We start from the raw sequence: 26,986 nt of genomic DNA on the forward strand, positions 1-26,986 counted from the left end.
GGGAGGTCTCGGCCAGCTGTACACAGCCGGACCCGCTCCTTCCCAGTGTACTTTCACTTCTCCAGCTTGCCAGTGACCTCTGCTTGTCCAGGCAAGGAGGACAACGCTCCAGCTGCCCCGCTGCTGCATGTGTACTGGGCACAGCACAAACCTGTGAAACCTATGGATGATGCTCTACAAGACATGTAAGTGCCTATTTTTAATGAGGAAATTGGGCAAAATGACTGGTCTGAAAAGTCCGAATCTGCAGGAACAAAAGTGCGGAGCCAGGAAGGGCAGCAGCTCTGACGGGAGTGGCCAGCCGGTTGCTGTCTTCCCTTTTTTTTTTTCCTTCTTAGAGTCTGTTTTTATAAATGATCAGCTAAAACTTGCTGAAGGGAGCTTAGTGTGTAATTTGAGCTTTTAAGAAATATTTCATTGTATTTTCTTAAACACAAAGAAAGACTTTGTTAAAGGAACTGCCTGCACTGTCTGGATTTAATTTGCTCCTAAAGAGATCCAGTCCTCTTCAGCTGTGGGAAAATAAGAAACCATATTGTGATTTAACAATTAACAGATAAAACAAGAAAACAGTACATGCCGATGCTGCCAGGACAAGGGTAATATTTAGTAAATCAAATAATTCACTCAAATAAACAAATCAGTCTGTTTAGCAGGGGGGAAACAGCAATGGCTTTTGAGATTAGCTAACCAGGAAATACATCTGCTGTCCTTTAGACGCTGGGAAGTAAAACATTGTTGGGCTGGTCACTTAGCTTAGCCACTAAATTAGGAGATAGAAATCTGAAATGAATCACGGAGGTTCAGAAAGGAGTTGGGCTCTGTCAATGCGGCATGCCAGCCGTCGGCAGGAAGCGAGGGCTTTGCACAGTGCCACTCGGTCTCTGAGCGGTTTGAAAATCGGCGTTACTCGCCTCAAAGAGCGTAAGGGTTTTGCAGCACTGTTTGCGTACGGCTCATTGCTCTAGTACCGAGAGCGCGTGTCCTTCCAATCCGGCTGTGCTCTTTGAATGTCACAGATCATACCGTGGGAGGGGGTTCGGTGGCCCAGCTCCGGCCAAGTATGTGCCTCCCCGGGGACGTGCCCTGTGCATGCGGACGGGTGTCCCTCCATGGCCATGCAACTCCCTGAGGACCTGTTTTTCCAAGGCAAACCTAACAGTGATACAGCTGCAGAAGTCTTGCGTGCCATGGGCATGAGGAGGAGATATATTTAACCCTTGATTCTTGTTTCATTATCTGTGTCTGTAGGACAAAAATATCTCCAGGCAATGTGGCACTGTATGTAGCAGCACTTCTGAATGACTGATTTTCACTTCCATTTCACTCCCAGTGTTCAGAAACAGTTTGCTAAAAAGCATTTAAGATTTGGATTAGAGATTTCAGTCTATGTCACATTAAGACATTAAGGTTTTCAGTTTTGTGGTTTAGGTTCTGGTAGCAATTCCAGGGAAACTTTTTAGCAGAGCACAAAATGCAGTGAATTCACAAGAGTATAAAATGGTCATAAAAACAAATCCTTAGCATGCCCATACTACCACTGCTTCTTAGTACTAGGCAACACCTCTTGCTGTAATATTTTAATATACATATGAAATAGTCTTAAAAATATGATGAAAGGATTATAAAATGACAATTTCCTTTCCACAAGGTGCCTGTTTCTGTCACTACAATACATTGCCGAAAATCACTGATACAGGCATGATGAAGGTCTCCATATGCAATAATAATAATAATTAAAAAAACTATTTTCATGCTATTCAGAAGATCCGGATTCCTGAGGGTAAATGGAATAAACTCAGGATGTTTATACTCTATTCTTCTTCCCACAGACACGCACCATAAATGTCACAGCATTTGACAGCACTAAAAATATTTCAATGAGGTTTTTTTCCCATGTTCTTACACTTTCTGGATAAAGAAGCTGCTTTCATTTGTAGCACGGAGGTATAGACCAACATTTTCAAGAGTAAACGTGGGGGTGCAGGTATCTCGTTTGTTAATGAAGATGCATATAATCGTGTGAGTTTCAGCAGTTCTTGCTGTGCTCACCAGGAAGGTCTCCGCGATGAGCCCCTCAGAGCCGCAGCACAGAGAGCGCAGGGCTGTGCGATACGGTGCTGGGGTGGGACACCGCTAGAAACTCCACCCTGGCAGGCAAGGTCAGGCACCAAAACCAAAGGCGAGAGTATCAGAGAAAGAAATTATCCGGAAGAAAGCTTCAGGACTGTGTGGCTAACCCTGCTAGCTGGAATGCTGCCCCAGGACATGCTAGAAATGCCCCAGTACACCCCAAGCACAATCTCTGGGGTTGTGCTGGGTATGACACTTCCTCCGTGAGACCACCAAGTGGCAGCACTTGCAAACTTCCAGCAAATTCTATTTTTTCATTTTATTTAACTCCGGCTAGCTGGAGCTGTGTCCCATAAGAGGGTGTACAGCATGTATCCAAGCGCAAAGTCAAGTCCTTGGTAAATCCTTTCTTACCTCCTGGTTGGCAACTCGTGCCTACCCTGCAGGCTTCAGAAGTCCCGGCCTGTCAGTTAGCACATGCTGACTTCCAGCTTCAGCGCTACAAATTCCCAAGTCGCCACACCACTCCAAGCAAGGGGCCGTACCTTTTGTTATCTCTCTGTTTAACCAGTCCTGGTATATTGGTCTAGCTTTTACACGCTTGGGTTAAGATGGCACAGAGGCAAAACAGGGCAAACCTTTCAGGATCTTGTGGACTAGTGGCCATCCACCCAATGGTCATGTTTCCTGGGTAAGGCTGTGTCTTGTTGCCTGGGGACTTGCTACTTAAGAGAAGCTGTTTCAGTAGGAGGCACCTGTGCGAGCGCAGTTGTGGGGTTGAAGCATTTTATGTACCAGTCTGGAGGCAGCTTTGCCTCCTGTGATTTTAATTCCTCTGGAAGATTTCTGTCCCTCTTCAACATAAACATCTTCTTCATGGTTTCAACACAAGTCATGATTACAAATCACCCTGTGCCTTTGCCATGCTAGAAATCCGCCTTTTCCAATGCATTATAGAACCACCAGATTTTGCAGTAAAAAAAAAAAAAAAAAATCTGCAGTAATAAATAATATATCCCTTCCTTTATCGTGATTTGCAAAGCTAAGGTTCAGCCTCGCTCCTCTGCAGCATTGATACCTAGGAGGGCATATTGTCCTCCATACCTCGCTGGGTAATCAAATGCTGATGAAATTTTGCTCTAGCGGGAGCTTTCAGAATGCACAGATTTCCTTGCACTTCTTGCCTCACGAAGTTGATCTATCCGAATTAATTAGATGCTTCACTGCAAGCTTTTCTCTGCTTGAGAGAAGTCGTCCCTGCTCCTTGGCCTTGAACAACTACCTGGCAAATTTGCCTTCCGCATCAGCGCTGCGTTTAAACAAACGCGCACAGCACTGCAGCACGAGAAAAACCACAGCCTGCGTAGGGGCGTAACGACAAGGCAGACGGGGCGCCTCCACCACTTAAGTGACTTGTGGAATGACTGACTGTGCCCTAGACGGTCTCCGGCCCGCCAGCTCTGCAGGCCTCGATCGCGCCGTCCAGCTGCACCGCCGCCCCGGCTGACCGGCTGAGCGCAGCCGGCACAAGCGGCGGCCTCCGACCCCGCCGGGCTCTCAGGGCGACGGCAGAGCCGCCGCGAAGCGCCGCGGGCCCGCTCGCCGGCCGCCAGCGCCTCCCCCGGGCCCGCCCGGCGCCGCCCCGCCCGCCCCGGCCCGGCCCCGCCGCCGTCCGCAGCAGGAAGGCCGGCAGCCCGCCGGCGGGCCGGGCAGGGCCGCGGCCGCCATGGCCGGTGAGTGCGGGGCGGGGGGCGGCGGGGCGAGCCCGGGGGCTCGGCCGGCGGGGCCGCCTCGGGCGGCAGGCGGTCGCTGTGCCGAGGCGGCGCCGCCGCTTCGCTCCGGGGGTCCGTGAGTGGAGGCGGCGGGGCGGTGCCGCGCCTTTCGCGAGGGCGGGTGTTTTGGCGCCTTCGGCGCCCCGTCCTCGGGCCGCCGTCGGCGGCCAGGGCGGCCGTGGCTGCCTGATGGCGGCTCGCCCGTGGGCCCCCGGGACGCCGCACCGGCCTCCGCGGGCGGTGGCGCGGCGTGCGTCCCGTCCCGTGTCCCCCCGGCCCTGGGGAGCGGGCGCCGCCCGGCCGTGCCGCCCCTGGCCTGGGCGCCGGCTCTGGGCAGCCTCCCGGCGGCGGCGGGGAAGGGTGTCTTACAGGGGCGGGTCGGAGCCGGCGCCGGCGCCGGCTTTTGCGGCCCCAGCCAGGCCCGTGTCCGAACCGGGGCGCTTGCCTTGCCCCGCCGAGGGCGGTGGTGTGCCGTGCCGTGCAGTGCCGTGCCGTGCCCGCCTCCAGGCGTAGCCGGTGCCGGATTTCGCACCTCGGCACGCCGGGCCCTCGCTGCGTGCGGGTGAAGAGAGAGCCGCCGCTGCGGCCCAGCCTCCATCTTCTGCTTGTCAGGAGCGTGCCTCCGCAGCCCCGCTACTGATGGCTGCCTTGTTTTAGCCGTTGCACGAAGCGGCTCGGAGGACTGGGAGTGCGTCAGGAGTGCCACGCCCGAGTATCAGGAGCATTTTAATATATTGCTCACTGGTTTACCATTTTTTCCTCTTCTGTTTTTAAAAGATATCTCAGGTAAAGATGAGACACTGAACTTGCTGGCAGAGTCTCTTGACTCCTGGTTACTAACTTGCCAGTAGCAGCAGCAGGTGGCAGTGGGTGAGGGCGGCACGTCGTCTTTCACCTCTGTGTCGCCACTTCCAGCTCAGAGGAGCAGAGCAGTTGCTCTTCATGGGGGTGCATTTGGTAACCAGTGCAATCTGATCATCTCAGACCATTTCTCTACAGCCAGATCCCTTAAATCCTCAGCAGACCTTTCTTGGGCTCTTGAAAGGGAAAAGCCAAAACCTAAATTAGCGTTAAGCTAACATTTTGTTGAGAGACTTTTTCAGCTCTTTGCTGAGGTGCTTCAGCAGGGCCTTTGTATGGACGCGTACAAATGGCAGGTCACGTTCCTTCAGGTTTTGGCTGTCAGCTTGCCTTTACAAAGTTTATGAAAATCATCCGGGAGTTTTACAGGAAGTTGTTACCTGTGTTTGCACTGCACAGCAGCAGATACCATTGAGGTTTTTGGAATGGATGTTTACAGATTATGTGTGTTGTTACAGAGAATGTCAGAGGGATGTGGTGGGTGTTGTGTCTGTTGTATTTAAATTTATCTGCTTGGGACAATCCTGTCTGTTTGGTTGGTAAATTGAAGGAGGCTTTTAAGGGAAAAACAAACAGAAGATGAAACCATAATAAAGATGCAGTGGTGTCAGAGATGGTGTCAAGAGTCCTTACGTAAATATTGGTGGAGTTATTAATTGGAAAGGTCTACCTGCCTGACTTAAGGCAGTTAGCAGCATTTATGCTCTTGGGGCCCAAGCGTGGATGAGGGTGCTTACGTGTCACAGCCACAATGAGGAGAGGCTGATCGCAGCCTACAGATTTGAAATGCAGCTGTATTTATTTATTTACTGTGATAAACATGAGGTGGCAATGCAGACCCCAGCCTAAGGTGGCAGGTCCCTAGGGCCATGTGGTTTTATCCAGAAGGGCAGCACAAGTAGACCATAGAGGAGCATATGCAGGGGACTGCGAGAGACAATATCCCATTTGACATTCCTTGTATAGAAAACAACGTGGGGTCTTTTATGGTAAGAATAATTAAGCAGAATCAAAATTACAAAGGGGTTTTTGACAGCCATTCTAACCTGAAGGTTAGGTTTTGTGTTATCAGTGTGTTGTGCCAGTGGCTAGTACCACCTTTCAGGGACCAGACACCTCACCACAGGCGTATGGAGCAAGAGTGCCAACGCCACAGCGCTTGTCTGATGTCCTGGCTGCTGCCAGGGTCTGGCATGCTGGTGCCTAGGTCAGGAGTTGTGTCTGAAAAACTCTCGGTGAACACACTCTGCTGTTAAATTAGGAAGAGCTTTGGGACGGGTGGCTGTGTTGCCCTTGACATTTTTTCTGCAGGAGTGTAGAAGACAGTCTGGCATGTTACGATCACATACGATCAGATTTTTGATGAGCCTTGTTACTTCCAAGAGCAGAGTATATTTCAACAGCCTTAAAATGCCAGCACTTGGTATAATGGCTGGGTCATTCTGCAGCTATTGCCAAAAACCTGATTGCCCATTTGGAAGGAAGAACAGAGATGTGTCATTTTATGAAGGGTTGCAATGGGGGGAGATTTTTACCTGCAGGTGAAAAATTATGTGTGTTGCTTTGTTACTGTCATTTGCTGCTTGCGCATTTATCATCACTGTTTTTATGTATTTTATTCTCTGTTTGAGGAGCTGCTGGCTACAAGTAACCAGTAATCTCTTGGTTTTCTCTGATATCTTTTAATTATTCATGTATTTCCTTTCCTTCTGTGTGTGCGGTCAGGTGCAGGCTGTGTATGTTAGCATGGCATGCATATGCTGTATGCCAGAGGCCTTTTGTACTTTGACTAAGAGAAAAAAGCAGTTGTGTATGATGTGTAATGGGCTTATAGTAATTATAAGTCAATAACATGAATCTTGTTTTCTTCTCAACTGTAAAAAAACAGTTCCTGGGTTTCCTGTCTGTGTCTTTGACAAGTTTACATTTCCTCTCAATAAGGAAAATACCGACCTTTTTTTAAGCAAACTTTAGGTCAGCTTCAGTGACGTGGTATCCAGTCTTAGCTGTATTTGCTGCCTCTCTTCAGTGAGGCTGAGCTCAGTACACTGCCAACCCTCCAGCTACGTCGAAGCCTGCAGACTCCTCCGCTGCAGCTGCATGCTTGAGCAAACCTGCAGCTGGGTCCAAAGCCTGTGGACAGGATTAAGCCCAGTTAGATTAATGTTCTGGTGGAGGAGAAGGTGTAACTGCCGTAACATCACATTACAAATTCGGAGTTAGATGCAATCCTTGTGCAGTCTGAGGGCATTAAAATACCTGGCAATGCCATGCCTGTGCTGTAAGCTGTGGTTAATTGACCTGGTCTCCTGATTTTGCTGCTCTGAACTTTCTAGGCAAGTACTGGCTAATGGCATGACTGTCCTCTTAATGCTGGGGTGACTCCTGCTTAAAACCAAAATCTTAGCAAGAAGATTTTAAATTTTCCTTGCAATAATTGTCATCTCTTTGAGGCAGGAGATAAAAGGTGGATAGACAAAATATCCCAAACCGCTGCTCCCTAAATGCTTGAGACCTTGACAGCACATCAGTAGGTTGGTACCGTTGCGAGGTTACCTGGTTTGGGGTTTCTGTTACTTGAAAACATAAATAATGGGCATGTTCAGTACTATGTTCAATGCTGCTTGTGAACAGTGATTATAAAACTTCATAGCACAGACATGTTTGTACACCCATAACTGGGCCGTGACTGGCAGGGCATGGGAGCAGGTCCATGCCATAACAAAGCTGCCAGAGCTGCTGGGGCAAGCTGAGCATCGTGTGGTAGCTTCAAATGCACACGTGTGCTTTCCAGATATCCTTATCGCTCCAAAGCAGGGTGCCATGTTCCAGCCGCTAGGATTGGTGGGGCTTTTTTTGTTTGTTTTCTTTAAATTTAGTAGCTGGAGCACAGTTCTGCATTGGTGGGTGGTGTTGGTGGGAAGTTTCACTTCTCTGGTCTACCAGAAGCCTGAAGGCAGTTCCTTGTGTGCTTTGGGCAGGGATTTCTCAGAGTTAGAGGTGAGATGAAACATTTCGGAAGAGGGAAGTGAGATGCTGGAAATTACTTCTGCTCTGCTTTTATTGAGCTAGTGTTGAGCTTGATAACCTCTCTTCAGGAAATTTTGAACCTTGCACCACATCCTAAATACTGAACTGAAGTCATTTGGAGGAGGTGAAGGTGCAGGCAGGTGAAATGTCTCTGTTGGGATGGGGAGGAAGCAGACTGCTTCATGGGTGCTTCTTAAAAATGGAGCATCCCATAGGATGGGAGAAGTGTCTTGCAGATGCCTGAGCCAGGTGTAAGACCTGTCCTTGGTAGGCACAGTTTAGCAGTAGCCAGAGAGGCCAAGAGCATTGTCTCATTCTCTTCTCCTGCCTTTTGGCTTAGATGGGAAGAAGACATAGCCACCCCTGAAATCTCAGAGAGGCTTATGCCCCATAATACAGTGCACCAGCATGCAGGTTTCAGGTGGCAGCAAAAAGCCCTCGGTAAGACTGGTGATGGTTTAATGAGCGTGTGTAAATGAAAAGCGCCGCAAGGACTTGGAGTGCTCGTGATTGCTCAGAAAATGATCTTGACTTAAATGCGATCTTCACTTGGTCACAGTTAACTTCACTGGTGTAATTGGTGGTAATAGACTTCTGCGTGCTGCCTGTGCAGGTATCGGTAATGACAAGGCAGCAGCAGAGCAAGAAGCAGGGAAGGAGATGACACTTTGAGCCTGCTTTTATTTTACTTTGTATACTCATTCTGCCAGATCCTTGTCATGCTTTTAGCACTTGCTGTGGTTCGTTGTTTGAATGTCAGTGGTATTTGAAGTTTAATTGCTTTGTGAGCTGTAAGAGCCTGGTTTAATGCATGTTTTTTGTAAGTTTGCAGAAGGTACAGAGTTGTTGGTGACACTGAGAGTCACTACAAATAATGTAGTTGAGGCAGAAGGAGAAGGAAGCTGCAGGGGTTGTGGCACTTCATTCCCCAAAAAGTATTTACATGAACAGACGCAACTTCACAGTCTCCTGGTCCTTGCCTCAACCTTTTGTGCACACCAATGAGTTGATTTGAAGAGGAGAAGTTTGATCTCAGCCCTGAATCAGATAACAGGGAGCTTCGTGCAACAAAAAGGACTTGCACAGCAAGTATGTCAGGGCAGTATGTTTCTGACAGTACACGAAAAAGCTGCCTTAAGAACAAGCCATGGAAAATTGAGGCATTAGAAACACATGGAAATAATAAGGTGTTCTTATAAAAAAGTAAGAATGTAACTGAAATCCTGTTGTGCCTGTAGAATCACAGCTCTCCATGCAGTATGAATAGCTGTGCATTCTTTTTTGAACAGGAGTGACACTGGCACTGGAGAAGTTACTAGCGTGTGATGGCCACACGGGCAGGTTTTCCTGAACCCTTTACTGCAAATGCTCTTAGTCCTATAGAGATACAGAAAAAGGACAATGTAATACAAAAAAACCCAAACATGATATAGAAGGGAAGGGCAAGGGCTGCGTGTAGGTGCAGTGCATCATGCCAGAGTTTTCTGGCTCATTTCCTTCATTCTTTTGTTTATCTTCTCTAAATCGCAGGGAACAAAGGGCTGATGGCTATGTATTTTCTGGTAGCCAAAATACCATAAAACCTATGCATTTGCTCTAAACGGGGAATGTGGTGGGGGTGGCAGTGTTTTGTTTTTGTTTTCTATGCTGCTCAGTTATGAAGTCCTGTAGTGACATTTTAACACTTATTTCAGACACAGTCATAAACATTCTCTTTCTGAATCTGATAAGGGCACAATAGCCCATAGAACCAGTCTGTGCCTGTATCTTAATCTAGGGACTATAGACAAGCAGCTATAGGGAAAGCTATGCTCCTGCAAAATCCATTGCTGTCAAACTGGAATTGGTGCCTAAGCCAAGAGCAAGTCTGGTTTTGTGTATTTGCAGAAGTTGGGGTTAATAGAAAAAGATGTGGTTTATTCGTATGTGTATTTGAGTGTACCTCCGTGTTAAAAACATACTGCTTTGTGAATGCCCTTTCTCCCCACTCCTGTGTGAAGTGAAGGCAGAAGTCCTTCCCTTAAAAACTTCATGGCTCTTTGGCAGTGATGCTGTTCCTGGTGTTCCAGTTCTGTTTCAGTCTGGGCAGTTTCTGCTGGGTGAGTTGCTGAAGTCTCCCGTTAGACCAAAGGCAGCAACAAACTGGAGTGTTGGGTGATGTTAGGGCCAAATCGCTCCGGCTCAGTCAGCCCCTGGCTTTGCCTGGCTGTGTGAGCTTCTCTGTATCCCCTCCCACCCCATGCTGTGCTGCAATTGTCAGGTGCTAAGCAGCAGGCAAAGACCAGCCCTGTACTGTACACCAGTATCAGTAAAATACGTAATCTGAAGCCAAATTTATATCCTTTTACCATTCTACATCAGAGATAATCTCTCTCTATGAAATACATATTTACATCAAAAAATTATAAAACAAACGCGTTAGATTCAAACTCCATTATAATCTGACTTCATAAATGATAGAAAATTTGTCTTCAGTGATTTAACAACTTTAGGACTGTATTTGATTAAATATCCATCAGTGCTTGACATCTAAATAATTTAGAACCTTCTCCCTTTGGAAAGAGAGAGGCAGCATGAGAGAGAGAGGAAAGAGAGAGAGTGACCAGCCAGGAGTTCAGAAGTATGTGATTTTAAGTGGATGGGTCTTTGAAAGCATGTGGCTATGTTGTGTTTCCCTAACAGATAGTCAGCTTTCCAAAATTACATGATGGTGGTAATTTTATTTTAGCTATTTAACCACTGTTAGGAAGACAAAATTTAGAGAATTTAAAAATGGCTTGCTAATTATCTGGTGTGGTTTGTTCTTTGTATTATTTTATCTCTAGATCAGTCGTATTGTCATCGGCTGCAGCACGACATGTATTTTCTTACAAGCAACAGCCGACTGAATGAGCAAGTGGTTGATAAAATTATTCTTCAGCTTAACAGAGTCTACCCCCAAATTCTTAGCAATGCAGAAGCAGAAAAGGTAATTTGATTAATTTTACCATATCTCTGAATGTTGCATGGTTTTTTTGCAGGTCAGTAGCACGGCTGCCCTCTTCCTGACTTGACTCTTGGTGCCACATGCAGCCAATCTTCCTCACCTCTTACTTGCTGACCATTTGTATCTGGGATCTCGTATCAGAGGAGAAGTCACAGGGCTTGCACATTCCCTGTGCCCCGTGGTTATGAGAGAGGGCACTCTCTTCAGCAGCAGCTTAATGCCACAGTCCCTGCCATGACGTCTGATGCCGTGCATGCAGAAACGCACTCTCTCTCTCTCTCTCTCTCTAAAACTGCTTATATATGGTCATATATATATATAACCACTCCTTGGGAAGGATTGCACCCATCGTGACCAAATGCCCTGCATGCCTGCCTCCTCACATGAGTCGGTGTGGAGTGTCGTGTCAGATGATCTGTGCTGCATCCAGCTGTGTCCACAAAATCATCTATATTAGCTTAATCAGTTTTAGTTGCTGATTAATGTGATGAATAACTCTGAGTATTGGTAGAGAAGGGGGGCATTAGTCCTACTTATAAGTGTGGGAGCTCTGGGAAGTGGGTGGAATTAGTAAATCTTCCAGTGGTGCCACTATGTATGGAGGAAGGCTGCCTGCTCTGGCGTGAAGCTTTCAAAGATGGGTAGCCATTTTTAGGAAGAAAGATTTTTTTAAACTTGTGTGGAGTGAAAGTTAAAGCCAGTTAAGAGCTTCCTAGATCCTACTTATAACAGTTTGTACATGCCCTCTGCTGACTTAATTGTCTGCACAAGGCTTGGGGTTTTGGCAGACCAGTATTTTAAGATTAGGCAAAATAGGTCTAATTCTGTCATAATCAAAATCCATGGGGATGAATAGCATTTTGGTGATGTAGAGCAGTGCTAGATCATCAGCTGAGCCAGTCCAGCCACTCAGTTATGATAAACAGTGTGACATGTGCAATTAAAGATCATCTCATTCCCTCAAGAGCTTCAAAATAAATGCATAAAGAATCTTTGAAATTTAATTTGTGACTTCTGCACTTAGCAGACAGAAATGAACTGCTTTTATGTAGGTCCAGGCAAGTTTCTGTCAACTCTATTGAGTGTTTAGGTAGCTTACAATCTCAGCTATATCTGGTAGACCTTTTGTTAGAATAAGGAGTATTGTATAAGGTATGTTGCATTCCTGTCCCCCTAGAGCAGGAATTGATCCTAACTAAGTATAGTACAAAGGTTTTCTACTGTACTGGTCTGAAATATGCTTTACTGTGAATGGCTTTGGATGTTTTCCAAATAAGCTGAATTTGGTTTGATGTGTGTAAGACTTCATTCTCTTTGTAAGCTCTCCTAATATTCATCACATTTTGGACTACAGAAAAAAAGTGCTTTCTTCTGCAGCTGCTTACCCTGTTGTCTGAGTAATGAGAATTTGTACATGTTGCGCTGGGTATGCAGCAGTTAATTGTGCTGCAAACAATGAAACATGTAATCTCGGGGTGATGAACACTCAATATTGGGACTAACATAAGTAGTATAAAGTACCTTTTTGGGTGATCATTACTAGGCAACTAAGGGAAAACTTAAGAAATAAAACTTTATAATAAGATTTGTTGATATTTTCTATCAACAGCTGTCAGAATCAAATTGTAGGATACTAAGTACCATGTTAGTTTGAATGCAGAGAAAACATCAAATGCAGAGTAGCTGTCACTTTATCGGGACAGAAAAAAGAATGAGGGAAGGCAGAGGCAATATGCTCTCCATCAAGCAGTGCTGACCAGGTGGAGCTCAGTGTCTTGAAGACAGCTGTGCAGTGCATGTATATCCTTTTTAGGTACCCCTCATTTTTTTGGCCCATTCTTTTAGCAAATGTAAAACATGCTGTATATCTTCACTCCCTGGCATATTGTAAAGTGATGTAAAATTGATCTTCAGCTGTTGTAAGCTCTCTTCTGATAAGTGCTTTTCTCTTACAGTTCAGGAATCCAAAGGCATCACTCCATACCAGACTTTCAGATCTGATAAAGCACCTTCAAAAGAAAGGAGACAGACACTGTCAAGAGTTTTACAGGGCTCTGCAGATCAATGCTGAGGAGCTGTATAATGACCTGCCAAGCAGGAAAATCTTGAGTAAGTTGATTTGTCAGTTGATTGAGTTGTGGATTTCCTCATCAGTGTATTACAAAACCTCATTTCAGATAAAGTTTAGGGTATTTAAATAACCTAAGCAGGTTATTTAAATAATTTTTGGGGTATACCTTAATTCCTTCTGACTGGAATTTTCCAAAAGCTGTAAGGGGTTCTTGTTATTTGTTGACTAGCGTGAGCAGTCTAAAACTCTTTGGTTGTTTTGAAATATGAAATATGTCTTAAAACAGTTTAAGTGCAACATTTAAGTCAGCAATATAAGTCGTATGAAGTACAATTTCTCTTTTCATAACCATTGCTTCTTAATGGCTTGTTTGTTTCCTCTGTGATTATTCTTTGTAGCATGTAAGAATATTACAAACCTCAAGTTTGTTAAGCTCAAAACTCTGGTGGCCCAGAAGCTTGGTTTTCCCTCAATCCATAAATCTCCAAGTTGTGTCTAGTTTAACGTGAAGCAAACATTCATAGGTCCTTGCAATGATGAACTGTGGTATTAATCATTTAGGATGTGTTTTGTGCAGCTGACAGGCCTGACTGGCGGCCATAAAGCTGCCCCCCAAATATACATGTATGAACTTAAGGACTGAGGCTCAAACAGATTTGATTCTATACTGCAAAGGAGCTCATTTCTTTAAGGGAAAGTATCAAGCCTGACTTGCCAACGTGGGATAATGCTTGCTATGTGTTGGGGGTGGTGGTGGTGTTGTTTTGGGGTTTTTTTTTTCCCCTACCTAATGAACTGGAGAAAAGAACAATATTCCAAATGGATGGGAAATATGTTCAGGCATCCCGCATACTGAAATGACTTGAGGAGCTTGAGGGAAAGCTCTCACGTTTAAGTTAATGAAGCTGCAAAGGGACTGCAGTTTAAGAAATCCCTGTAAAGTATCTAACAGCCCTAATGCTTCACCAGTCAATTGATTTCTAATTGTAAGAAACTCCACAGTTAGGTGCTGGGGAAGTTTTACACATGTGGGTCAAATTCCAGTGAGATTCAAACCATTACACTGAAAGTCCATAGGTTTAAAAAAGCCAATTAGGCCTCTTTTATCTCTGGAGTGAAAATAGCATGTAAAATTGTAATTACCTTTGAAGATACTGTGTTGTCTAGGTTCATTTCACTTTTCATTTTGAAGGAAAGTGTTTGTATCTCCTCAGCACAAATACATACCAGTGGAAGACAGCACCATTTGCCTGCCTACACAGGGAGGCTGCAAAATTACCCCAGGTCTCCACATCCATACCTGAACCTTCTTGAACTGGGAAAGTCTGGGCCCATCCCTTCCTCAGAATCTCAGATGAGCATGAATCCCTATTGATTCAGCCTCGCAGCAACTTTAAGGCAGTGATTTACATCTGATCTTCACCTTGCAGAAGTCATGCCCTTTGAGGGAACAGGCTTTTAAATCAAATAGTCTTGAATCTATCATTTTCACCTAGGTAGAGCTTGAGCAATACATTTTTCAGCCGGGCTGACTGGAAGGCAGCAGACAGCCTTTATTAATTAAAAGCAACTTAAGAAGTCTTAGTGTAGTCACTAAGATTAAAATTTCAAGTGTGTTGATGGTTTAAGAGTTTAAGCTCTGTTAATGTTCAGTAACACCTTCTACAAGCCATTTCTGAAAGTGTAGCTTAACATACGCATACACAGTAGCCAAGGCCTGACTACATCTCATATAGACAGTCTGAATTCAGTTGAGTACTAGAAATAGCATAGCTGTGACCGAGTTCATCCATACCCATAAAACTGACATTGAAAGTTGTGCAGATATTGCGAAGATGAACTCTCACACTACCTCATGCTGTTGTCATGCCTGGACAAACCAGCTGAAAGGGGGGTCTGCATTATGTTTTCACTTTTAGCTAGAGCAAAAACAAGCTTATCCCTGCATCTGATTTATGTGGTTACTTCTGAGAGCTTTTACTCAGGTAGCCACATGAGTTGGCAGGGTTAGGGCTTCTCATGTTCAGACTGCACATAACAAGTACATGTTCTAGAAGTGCTTCACAGATAAAATAGAGCTCTTTGTGGTGCCCTGAAACTGTTTTGCTGCTGTTGCATTATGCAAAGGGACTCCAGTAACCATAAGTCATTAAATTCTCTGTATCTTGGTATACTCTCTTTATGTTACCATCCTCAGAACCATGAGAATAATTTAAATAACTGAGTTACAATGCTACAACACGCTGAGACTCTGCAGTTTCCTTACATTGACCTGAGAAGGAAATAATGAGATTATTGTGTTAATATGTTTGCTGCTTCTTAGGAGTTCTGTAACTAAAACAAATGTCTGCATTCTGGGTGGAATGGTCGATAAACTTCTGTGCAGGATTTTAAGCTAAAACCACAAACAATTCTGTTCTTCAGGAAAATCTTCTTTTTCAGTATGAGGCATTATTTCTCATTTAAGTGAACTTGGACATTTTGAATATTAAAAGCATTATCCTTCAGACCTCTAACATGTACAATTTTTATGTTACTCAAATGTTAGTCATAGCAGTAGTTGTTAAATTTGTCAAATTTAGCACAGAGCATTTACCTAATTGACACTAGAGTTTCTAAATGTGAGGAAAAAAGGGAATCCCTAACATGGGGACTTTGTTCTAAGTGCAGATTGAATTGAAACAAGCAGCATTATAAACACCTGGAAAAATCATTGGTGAGGACACTGATGAACTATGTCCAGGACAGAGTTCTGTAATAGATTACATGCAGCTGTAGATATGAAAAATGTTTTCTACAGAGGAAATCCTTTCAAAGATTTCTTTCTCATTTTTAAAACAACTTTAAAATTCGTGCTAGAACAAAATTTCTTTGCCTCAAGTATAATATTGCAAGTGAAATGTTTAGTAATGTCTCAGAATTCCCACTAGAGGGTGGGTAAGGCACACGGCATGGGCAACTTCAGAGCTATTGAAGCCAAACAGGATCTTCCAAGTGACTCAGAAAATGTTTTTATTTCTCTCAATGCTGACATGGACTAGAAAGATAAAGGATCAGATCAGCCCCACACAGAGATAGCCTGACAAAAGGGCAGAGATTTTGCTGTGCTCTCCTGTGAAGTGTGAGGATTTCTTAGCTAGAGTATATAGGGAGGACATCCTTCAAAATGGGCAGGCTGTGTAAGGTTGCCATTGATACAGAGTGCACCATGGAGGCTTTGCAGCAATCCTTTCTGCTTCAGTGACTCTCAAGCTTTGCAGCAAAGTGCTTTAGATGTTTCTGTTCTGCTTGAATGCTACGCCCTGTCACCCCACCGAGGGGGATGTGTTTAGCATGGGAGACAGATATTCGCTGTCTAATGTTGGCTGACAACAAGTCCCCTTTGCTGACTTGGTGAGCAGGGCAGTTTCCCAAGGCATGTCACCTAGCTCCAGATTGTCACGTAGAAGAAGGAAATCAGTTGAAACCAAACAGTCTCAAATTCTTCCCTATTGACAGCCAGATTTGGAGCTCTTGCTTTTTTCTGCTTTTGTTTTCTTTTAACCCTTTTGATCACAAAGAGGTTTGGCTATAAAAAGTTGTTTTGCAGATTCGTGATGCATTAAAGGAAAGTAATTCCTCTGCCATTTATGGTGACGGTGGTGGTGTTTGGTGTTGCACACACATTCTGCAGACAATGTTATCTCCACATCTGTATGGCAAAGGCACCTCTAAAACAACTGCAGGTGTTTCTGCCCAAAGCAGAAACAGCTTTATTACTACTAACTACCTTGTCTTAAGGTGAACCTCTTTTTCTACTCGAATTTGCAGAAAGGTAGAGGCAAAAATTATGTGCACCAAATGTTAGCACATAGTACCTACAGACTTTCAAAGAAGCTGTACATGTCTTTAGCTGAGAACAGAATTTAGATAAATAATCTGCGCCAAGCAGTTTGTTCCAAGTGCTTCATCTGCCAGATACATTTATGCCCAGAGATTTACTTAAGAACAGAAAGAAGGTTGATGCCTATAAGGGGTGTTTTCAGATTAGCACATATATTAGCAAATAGTGTGTATTTTATTACAATGACAATTTCTGGCATTATGGAAGGATTAGCTCCTGCTTTCCTCACTTGGGAAACAAGTGTAGTTACTTATATGGTTAGTGCTTAACCAGATCAGAGGTGTTGCTGCAGCTGTTTCTAGTTGAATTTCACATGACTATGTGCCTATGTCTTTTGATCAACATATATCCAGATTTAACTATAGCGATGATTTATGTTTGGAGGGGTTAATAGTTTATGTCAAAATTGGATATTTTTCTGAAATGTCTTGTTTTGCACAATTTTGCATGTGCTGATTGTGTTCATTTGTTTGCTTGAGCTGAGTACTAACTTTTCATGTGTTGCTTTTGTTTCTAGAAACCACAGATTCCACAGAGATAGACACTGACAAGGAGAAATATATGCTAAATGACAGGGGTAAATAAATGCATACAGTGTCACTGGATGGAATGGCTTTTCAGATTATGATGCAATTTATTTTATCATGTAATTTGCATTTCATGTAACAAATTGTTTTATGATGTCTTTACTGTCACAAGTTAAGTGGAATTAATGGAGGAAAACATACTGGGCTGCTGTTGAGGAAACCAGTGCCAGGAAATTCAAGAGACTCTAGAGTTTAATCAATATTTACAATGGTATTTTTACTTACACTGTTATAGCTAAAGTCTTAATTTCCTATGATTTCTTCAGTGCTTGAATAGTAAGGTCTATTCAGCTGCTGCTGCTGTCATTTTGCATAAGGCCATCAATAATTTTTTTATATAACTTTCAAATTTTTTCATGTCTTTTTAAGTTTTCAATTTAAGTACAAATCATTTGGAAACAAAGACAGAAAAGAAGATGGTATGCCTGTGCATTTATTCACTGAAAGATATTTTGAAAAGGAATTGAAGATCTGAAAGCAAGCTGAAGAATTTTCAAAATTTATAATGAACTATTTTATCATTTAGGTTTCATTGACATTTTGTTGAGAAATTTGGATACAATTATGAGAGAATAAAAGCACCTTCTATGAACTGAGCCTTTTGCCAGTTTTCCCCTGAGAGAAAACTGAAACGAGAAGCAGAAACACAGTTTAACTCAATGTATTTTTTTGCCTGTGGTGGTGTTACTTTGAATATTGAACCAAATTGCTATTCAGGTTTTTCACATCGCTATTGCTGACTGCAGCATAACAGTACAGGAAGAACTGAGAAAACACTTGGAAATAAGAAAATTAAATAATTTCTATTCTTACTCTGCTGATGAAAGAGCTGGCCTCAGACAGGAGATTGTCTGGCTGCTAGCCACTCTCGTTGGGAGATTACATCCGAAGGAGCAATCAAGTCCTTGCTCCTTTGCTGTTTCTCCAGTGTCCTTGTCCGCTTGGTCAGCTCCACTAATTTGTTGGTCTGCAGTGCGTTTGTCCTTAAATTGACAGGTGCAGTTTAATTGTAGCTATGTTCATAGTGAAGTAGTAAATACAAATAGAATATTAGATAATAAAGAAGCAGATGTAAATCTTTATGAGGTTTTGTCTGTGGATAAGTACGAATTAGAAAGGTTTTACTGAACATCAATACTGAACATCAACGTTAAACTGCATGTAGTTCTAGGCAGGCACATGTTCCAGTGCGAGATTTGTTTTAGGGGTGTGTGTGTGTCTCTGCATTTCAGGTTCCAGCAGAATTGTAAACAAGAACAAGAATATTTGCTCTTGTCATGAAAGTGGAATTTGTGGAACATCTGTGGGGAAAAACCAAAACCCTAAAAATCTGCTTCCAAGGGACTGTAGTCTCACAATGTACTCTTACCCACAGGCAGTGCATTGGCCCAGTGGGGGCTCTTTATAGAGTAAAATGCTACACTGTGTGGTGAGGTCCCAGCAGTCTGGCTAGTATGTTGTTGTAGTGTTTAATGGGGTTTTTGCACAAAGTTTTAGAGTTAGAAGACATCTAAGGAAGTTTTCACTTAAATTTCGTAGGATGTAGCTAGCTGAAGAGAGGCAAATGGTGAATGGTGTCAAAGCAACTGTAGTAAAAATTAATTACAGTATAGTAAATGTGCTTCATAGTACATTAGCTACAGAACATACATAATTGTGAATGTTAGCTTCATCTGAATACACTTAATTATGCATATTAATAGCAATTGATGATTTATGAACTGAGCTAAACTTCCACTGCTCTGTTCTGTCTTAATGTGTGTTTCCTTTTTTGTTTTCTTTAGGTCCAGTGTTCTTCCTCGCTTGTTTTAGCGTTGCTGCAGGATTTGCATTATTTTGGTATTGCTGTAACTCAGGTAATCTACTTCGGTGTTTTTTCTCTTGGTTGCCTTACTTTAGCACAGGTTGGAAGAGCAGTGTGCCTCTTGATCTACCATGGCTTACTTAATAGAGCAGGTCAAGGTTGAGGCTAGAATACAAACTGCACTTCAGACATGCCAAGATATAAATAATGGATAGTTTGCCTACAGAGGATGCCACAAACAGGGGCTCTTTTTAAAGACAGTAGTCATGTGAGCTCCTGTTGCTATAGCAATGGGTCATGATTCCCAGCAGTCATGAGACAGACCCAAACCTTCTGGCTTCCACGTCCCTTGGGAGCTGGTTGAAGCATGACCAGTGCCAGGGCCAGAGGACGCTGGCTCGATTTGCTGAGCCTGAGCAGCTACAACCATTGCCCCTGTTGCTGGCTCTGGGTGTTAGCTGTGCCTGGAAGCCACCTGCTTCACAGCAGCCAGCAGAGCAGAGCTCCTGCTCCTCTTCGCAGTCCTACCTTCCATTCACCCAACGTTGCTGTGAGAGCGCCAGCTCTTAGCAAAAAGTGCATCGATGTGTCCACATGGATCAACTTCAGCGAAGCAGTGAGTCAGTGCTAGTGGGAGAGATCCAGGGAGAGAGAGTAGCTGATTCAGAGGTGTCACTTGCTCTTGAGTCTTCATACAGTGCTGTGGGAAGTACCAGTCTTCATGTGGTAGATGGGGAGCAGAATCCAAACTCCGTTTTGGTTTAGTGCCTTCTGCTCCTTATACCTGGGTCACAGCAGTTACAGTTGGACATTGTTCTTTACTATTTTTTTCCCAGAGCTGTAGGCTACAGTAGCACCAGTTCATGGACATTTCAGGTGATGTGGGAGTCTGGGCTGTGTTACCCTTCATTCCCAGATGAGAGTCCCTCAGCTGGACTGTCCGTGGAGTCAGGGTTTAAGGCTAAAAGGGAACCATTAGACCTTCAAGGCTAACCTGTGTGTTTCCTTAGCTGCCGTCAGTTCCCTTCATCATATTCAGTAACCAGCTTTCAATAGAAGCATTTTCAGAAAAGCATTCAGGGGCTGATACCAAAAAATCAGAGAATCCATCCCTTCCCTTGATCCATTAATTGTCCATAGCATTAGAAGTGTGTGTGTTATTCTCAGTTTGAACCGGTTTCAGCTCCAGCCTGTCATTTTTATTAAGCTTTTCTCTACCAGATTGCAGAGTCCTTTAGCCCCTTGTTTCTGTGCCAGCTGACATTTCATATTTTCTCCCTGTGGAGGTCCTTGTGCCTCAAGTCGGCTCTCTGTCTTTATTTTTGCTAAAATTACCAACTAATCTCCCCAAGTCTTTTGTTCCAAGGCTCTTTTTTCCAGTTTTTGAGGCTCTTCCCTGTGCCTATGCAGTATCTCAATGCCCCACGTGTAACAGGGCCACCAGACCAGGATGTGGTATTCCAGGCTTGCACCATCCAGTGCTGTGCTCAGGTGTAAAGCTGCCCCCTTACCTAACTCAGTAATCTCCTTTTCCTGTGTCTGAACTTGCAGCAATGAATCCTAACAGATTCATTGTTATGCCGTCTTGGCAGCTGATGTATACAATATTGAAGGAAATGGACTTTCTTCTAGAGTCGTCTTTTTATTGATTTTTATTTTTTGTAAATGCTGCTTACTAGCTACTAGAATGAAACTTAACTGTGTTCTCTTTCTCTTTTTCCTCCCATCTTCATTCTATTTTAGATACCAAAGTCGTAGGAAGAGCCAGGAGAATCTTGGGCTTTTCTCCTATTATCATAGGAAGACATGTTAGAAATATTTGTATGTTGTATTTGGAAGACATATCAAGAAACTAAGGAAAAGCTGCCTCTTCACTTGTCTGTACAGTATACCTGCCAAGGGAAGACAACAGTGCATGAATATTAATGTACTATACTCATACCAAAGATTTTTATTAACTAGCTTCATCAATAATTGTATTGCCTCAAGATGTATTCAGAATTTCAGCTATATATGTCCTTCCTTATGGGAATGGACCATTTATTTTTGTAAATGCTTATTTTAGAATATTTATCATTTGGATAAAAAATATTTTTAATACAAACTTTAAAATGATATCCTAAGTGATCATGGGTCTTAAGCCATGTTTGCATATGTGTTTTATACTGGAATGAAGGATCACAGCTGTTTTAAGGAATGCTAGCCTGTCTTTTGTGATAATTAATTTAAGAAAAGCACTTAAAAAACACATGTACTCAAAGCCTTACTAAGAAAAGGATCTCCATCTCAGGATTGTCTGTTTTGTCTAGAGCCTTTATACTTACTGCCTGAGCTCAGGTGGGCACTAGCACCTAGTAGCACCTATCAGTGCCAGTTACCTTTGTGTATGCCAAATACTTGCTGTGTTTTCTAATTCTCCTCTTCGTGCCTCATCCCAGCTTGCCTTGTTCATGTTCACACTCAGCTGTTGGGCATGTTTTGAATGCATTGGAGCTGGTGCAGACTGGTTCTCAGCCCGCTGAGGGTCCTAGGAACTAGAATGTCTGATCTGAAGCACTTGAAACTACCAAGATTTTTCAGATTTATTCAGCTTTTCCTTTTCCAGTGAAGTGTTTTGCCTTCTGTATATCTAAGAAACTGAAGTAATCCAAGACACTTTACAGGGACTTAAGTGCCATGACATGGGGCTTTTTTTATGGCCAAGAATATGTATACTTACTTGAAGAGCCTGAGGTTGTTCTTAATGTCATTTGATGATGTTATGTTTTTCTTTGTGAGTTGAAACCTGAAAAACTTGCAGAAACCATTGTAAGACTAAAATTCTTGAGGGAAATGCAGGGAGTCAGGGCTGCAAGTGAAGCAGCTTGGGCTTTCTTAGCTTGCTCCTTTCTAGCTCAATACAAATGGCTTTCCTCTTCCAGGTGGAGGTGCAGTAGTTCTGAGAAATGACATTTTCAGTGGATAGTTCTTCGATTACCCGCTCAAGATTGTAAGGAGCTTGGGTAGACCATGTCCCTTTGCTTGGTGAGAAAGATACTTTGTGGCTTTTCATTCACTGACTGAATGAAGAGATTTCCAGATCAAATCAAATGTTACCTGAACAAAAGTTGCAGCTACATCACAAGTTACCATGCACTGGAGGATCCCATGTGAAGTTTTCAGTTATTTGGAGTGGTTTTCTTGAAACAGACTAAAAATTGTCTTCCAGCTTTAAACTTTATTCACTCTATAAAGATGTCATCATCTTCTACAATGCAGATGGTCTTCTAATAACTGTATTTCCTTCCAGGACAACACTCAACCTGATACAGTAGCAAACATATAGTGTAGAGGATGAATTGGGTACAGGGCTAAATTTTAAAATAAAAGACCCAAAGAGTATTTGTGGGAAATGTCTTGAGAGATGAAAAAGGGCTCAGAGGACCCTGATTTTACTCTTCTGATAAAGTGTTTTTACCTACAGCACTGCAGTGTGGTTGAGACATGAGCCAACCCTGTGTAGAGGTAGCCACAGTCTTCATTAGGTCAAATCTCAAGAACAGATGGTGCGTCTTCGTGGCCATTGCTGGTGTGAGCACAGGTCATCTTGAAACTCCCAAGTGAAATCAGACGGGCTACAGGGGTAACACTACAGCCACACTGTAAGTCAGCACAAGCTGTTTGGTTTAAGCGCTTATTCTGACTCTGCCGAGCTCCAGGTTGCTGGGTTTACACTGCAAGCGGTGCCTCCACCAGCCACGTTAAAGCTGGCTTGGCTATTTTTACACAGCTGCAGCGGCTCCTTTGACTGCGGAGCTGGTGTTTCCCTAACAGCTCCCCCGGTGTAACTGTGCAGCACTCAACAGAAGAGTTTTCTGCATAGACAGGCAGACATACCCCAAGATCATCAGTGGGCTGAGGGATATTATAAACACTTAATAGCCTGATTGCTGCAGTGTAAAACGTGGAATGAGAAAAATGCCATGCGAACAAAATAACACCCAGCAGAGCAGTTTATTTAGACTTCTTTTCCCCTGCCTCTACCCCACCAGCTCTTGCATCTCTTCGATCTAATCTCCATGGGGACTCTTATTAGGGAGAAAACAGTGACGGAGCTGAGCACATTTCCTACAGAATTGGCTAACTGCGAGGCTCTGCTGCCCTTGTTACACAACGATCTGCTGTTACGCTGCCTTCCGTCTTGGGAAGTGCTTTAATTATATTCTGTTTTCTCTCTGCCTTGCCTTGTGTTTAAGGTGACAACAGGTTGGGTTTTTTTCTCCAGCAAACCAGCTGTAATTTACAACATTTGAAATGAAGTCTTCCTTTCCCTACTGCTGCTTACTTCCTATAGCAGCCCCTTTTTAAGGCACTGGAAAAAATGCCTCTGAAATCTGAAGGGGTTTTAAATCTTTGCCTTGAAGCCAACTTTGAAACCTCATTAGAGGAACGGTATTCTATTTTACACAAAAACCCATTATTCAAAGTAATTGCAACAGTCACATGTCATTTTAAAGCAGAAATGGAGGCCTTACTGCTGCTAGGCAGATTCTTTCTGTTTAGATTATCCACCATGTTACCTTTGAATAACAGGTTGCAAATTGTTCTGTTACTGAAACCTACAGAAATTACCGGTGCCTTATTTAATCTGAAGGTGAGAATCTGCTATACTTACTGGTTCAAGGATGCATTGCAGTGCCAGGAGGCCTCTCGGGTCAATCAGGCTGCTCCAGGAGCATGCTGGGTGTGTGGTAGGACACGGTCCTCTCAGTTCCTTAAACTGAGTGGCTTTCTTGAGCCTTGAAAACCATACAGAATAGGAAAGTTTACTAAAGGCTATGGCTATATTTCTTCCCTTTCTGAGGTTGCTTGAGATGAGGATGCCTCTCAGGGAAAAAAAATAAATATCCAGGATGAGCTATCCCCAGGTTAGGGCTGGGAGGAGAGAGGACAAATGAGTCTTGGTTCGCCCCAGTGTTGTTCATTAAAGGACCTGACAGCAAAGAATAGAAAGTAATCTGTTCCTTTATTAGTGCTAGGTATTAACTTAAAAAGTAAAAGTGAGGCTAGCTATAAAATTGGCATGTGTGTAGGTTCGGAGACATTCTTTTTTTTTGGAAGAGTTTTCTTTCAGGCGCAAATACTGAGGTTTACTACACTACTCTGCAAGCAGATGAAGTGATAATTCCATCGTCAGTTCCTGGAGGAAGCCCGTATGTACCTGCATGGGAGTCAGGTCCTTCTAGTCCATCTAGGCAAAGCAGCGTTATTGGAAATAAATGAAGCAGGGTCTTGGATGAGCCTGTCTAGATGCAGAATTCTAACTTCCCTGTCAAGTCAAGAATAGCTTGGCATTTGCTGCTGAAACTGTACTGGTATTTAGGAATGTGCTTTACTTTATGTGCAGGGAAGTTGTCCTGGCTGTGTAAAATTCAGTTGGTGGTTACATGTGCAGGGGTTAGAGGCTATTCTTGTGAATGCCATGGTTCTTGTGCTGCAGACAGTAAATGTATGGGAGCTAATGAAAAGCAGCCGTGTTTTCTACATACCCTCTCTCACTCTGTGCAACTCTCATTGAAGAAGTGAAATATTTGCCTTTCCCTGCAGCATAAGGCGCATTGTGCCTGTAGCAGCATTATGGGCTAAGGAGCCAAACAGCTGTTGGGTAGGTGATGCTGACTTGGAGGGCTGAACGTGGTTCTCGGGAAAGAGAGGAGCAAGGAGAAGCTGTGGTCTCTAGAGGGTGGGAGTGTGCAGGTTATCAAGCAGTTGGCTCCCCTGCCAGCTTAGACTGTGCTCTGCAGCGAGTGCCTTGCACGCGGACTTACTGCAGCTCCCACCAGGGACCATCCCATCCCTCTTCGCTGCTGTGCGACTTACGCATGAATCCCGAGGGGAGGGAGGGAGGGATGAGCTCTGCGCTGTTCAGCCTGGAGGCCTCCTGATACCTAGCCAAAAATAATTTTCCTTCCCTGTTTTTTTGTTATGAATGGGCTTTTTGATTTAAAGTGAAGCTGAGCAGCCTCTGATTGGCTCGGTGGTAACGTTGGGGCTATCTAAATTCAAGGACAAGAGTTAGGCGGTGTGATAGCCCCCTAAGCAGAGTGTGCAGGCGACTGGCCCGAGCCATGTAAATAGTTAAGGCAGAGTGACAGGGCCGCCTGCATGGCATGCAGAGAGCGCTGGAAGCAAAGTGACAGATCATACAATGAATTTGCACAATTCCATTTAAAGATAGACTGCTATTTAAAGTAATTCAGTGAATATGATGTGCCTGCAAGATAGAGCTGGAATAAAGTGATGATTCATTCTGGGACATACTGGGCTACTTCATAGCTGCTGGCTGGAGTTTTCAAAGCTGCCAGGGCAAAGTTACTCTTTGTTTCTTTCACTTGTGATTTTTTTTTTCTCATACTGTAATAAATTGGAAACATATTTGGTCAAAATGTGCAGTTGTGGATGCTTTTCACTGTTCTGTATGCAGAAATGTTGTTCCAGAGAGATGCCATGCCATGGCTGTGTAATCAGCATTGCTGTTGCACTAACAGACAGTTTGGTGTACTTCACAGGTCCTGTTTTGTAATCATTTCTCCTAATGTACATCTTCTTGAATTCTGTAGAAATTAATGGAAATTTTTTTTTTAATGGGGTGAAGCTGGCAATTAAATTGAAATAAAATCTGTACTGAGAAAAAAATGCTGCTGTTTTTCTTGTAGTTAATGCTTTGCGCTTCTTTCCAGAAGCACCCCTTGGCGTGTTGTCCTCCTGTGGCTGCTGTCTGCTGACTGGCTCCCTCCTGGTCTCTGCTCTGTGATAGTCAAATTTTTGTTTTGGGTATTTCTGGCAAGATTTTTAATGTTTTCATCTGGTTTCAGAAAGTCTTTGCAGTTTTTCTGCTTAACTTGTTTAGTGATCTGAAGTTAACAGGACACATCAGTGCAAAGACTGGATGCCTTTTGGTTAAGCCTTGACTTTGTGTCATTTTGGTAGTCCAATGAATCATTGCTCATCAAGACATGGGTGGAGGCCTACCTCTTGGTATAAAGTGACTTTGACACAAGATTGATTTTAAAGGCTACTTTGACCACCCAAAAAGGGACTTCAGGTAAGAACACACAGACGAATTTGTTACTGGCCTGTTCTTTTGGGTAAGCTTTGAAGGGGGAACTGCTGGCCCAGGTGCTCCTGTGGGCAGTGTTAAAGGATCCTACCAAAGCAATGCTGTAGCAGGAGAAGCTTCAGGGGGAAGTCGCTGACCCGCAGCCTGGATTGCATCCCCTGCTGCAACACGTTCTTTGGGGGCCAAGAGGAACCCCAGAGCCTCAGCACCTTCCCATAGCATGTGAAATGCTGTTAAACAGGAGCTGGGTTGTCAGTGCAAATGGAGGATGATCTCTTGTGATCAGCAAGAGAGATCCTCTTCATCCTTTGCCCTCCCTTGGAGTGTCTCTGCCTGATGAGTTGAAAGGAGGGTATCTCCCCAACTTTCCTACTGCCTGGCATGCAGCTTTTCGGGGGAGGAGGAAGAGGAGCAGCTTTATTACCAGGAGGCCGCACTTGCATCTGTGCTGGGCAGGCATGTGGTGGCCTGACCCTCTGCCACTGCAGCAAAGGTCTTGTGCCTGGTGCCAGGAGAAGGGACCGGCGCAGAGCTTTTCTCCATGGGCATCACCAAGGTTCTGATGTGAGTGAAAAAAAAGCCCGATTAAGCTATGAAACTGTAGGATTTGGGGGAAGGGGTAATTCTCACTATAGCTTCAACTCGTCCTCTTCATAGGGACATTATTAATGTCAAATGCAAAAGAAACCTGTGGCTGGAGATGAGATGGGTATGCAGCAGCATCGCTCTCTTTAATTCAGTGTAGCTGCTTCAGCATAAAAGAGCATTTCAGGTGAATCCTGGCCTGCTCTTTCTATTTTGGAGCACAGACCACTATGCA

The 26,986-nt window shown here is 43.9% G+C and overlaps 2 protein-coding genes across 21 annotated transcripts in view; one reads left to right on the plus strand and one right to left on the minus strand.

Moving 5' to 3' along the window:
* Positions 1-72: 72 nt before the first annotated feature.
* On the plus strand, positions 73-26,596 carry CARD19 (caspase recruitment domain family member 19). Of its 11 annotated transcripts, XM_049826306.1 has the most exons (9): positions 6,851-7,706; positions 8,077-8,177; positions 8,562-8,825; positions 9,737-9,835; positions 10,562-10,704; positions 12,678-12,831; positions 17,194-17,253; positions 19,048-19,119; positions 20,811-26,596. In XM_049826306.1, coding segments are annotated over exons 3-9 (642 nt in total). In that variant the 5' UTR covers positions 6,851-7,706; positions 8,077-8,177; positions 8,562-8,824; the 3' UTR covers positions 20,924-26,596. The 11 variants fall into 11 exon arrangements, with proteins under 11 accessions (XP_049682267.1, XP_049682268.1, XP_049682264.1 ...); XM_049826307.1 differs by lacking the exons at positions 6,851-7,706; positions 8,077-8,177 and adding an exon at positions 3,757-3,806 and having other exon boundaries at positions 8,569-8,825; XM_049826305.1 differs by lacking the exon at positions 8,077-8,177.
* Positions 10,722-26,986, minus strand: part of NINJ1 (ninjurin 1) — a 43,172-nt gene continuing 26,907 nt past the window's right edge. For 9 of the 10 annotated variants that reach the window (XR_007509275.1, XR_007509274.1, XR_007509273.1 and 6 more), the window contains 3 exons: positions 26,591-26,725; positions 23,722-23,845; positions 17,260-18,246 (listed from right to left, as the gene is read on the minus strand). The gene's annotated coding sequence lies outside the window, so the exon portion shown is untranslated. Of the gene's footprint in view, positions 12,732-17,259; positions 18,247-23,721; positions 23,846-26,590; positions 26,726-26,986 lie in introns of those variants that run through there. The other variant, XR_007509267.1, reaches the window with a different exon arrangement.

The sequence above is a fragment of the Accipiter gentilis genome, chromosome 23 (genome assembly GCF_929443795.1).
Source record: "Accipiter gentilis chromosome 23, bAccGen1.1, whole genome shotgun sequence".
Taxonomy (NCBI): Eukaryota; Metazoa; Chordata; class Aves; order Accipitriformes; family Accipitridae; genus Astur; species Astur gentilis.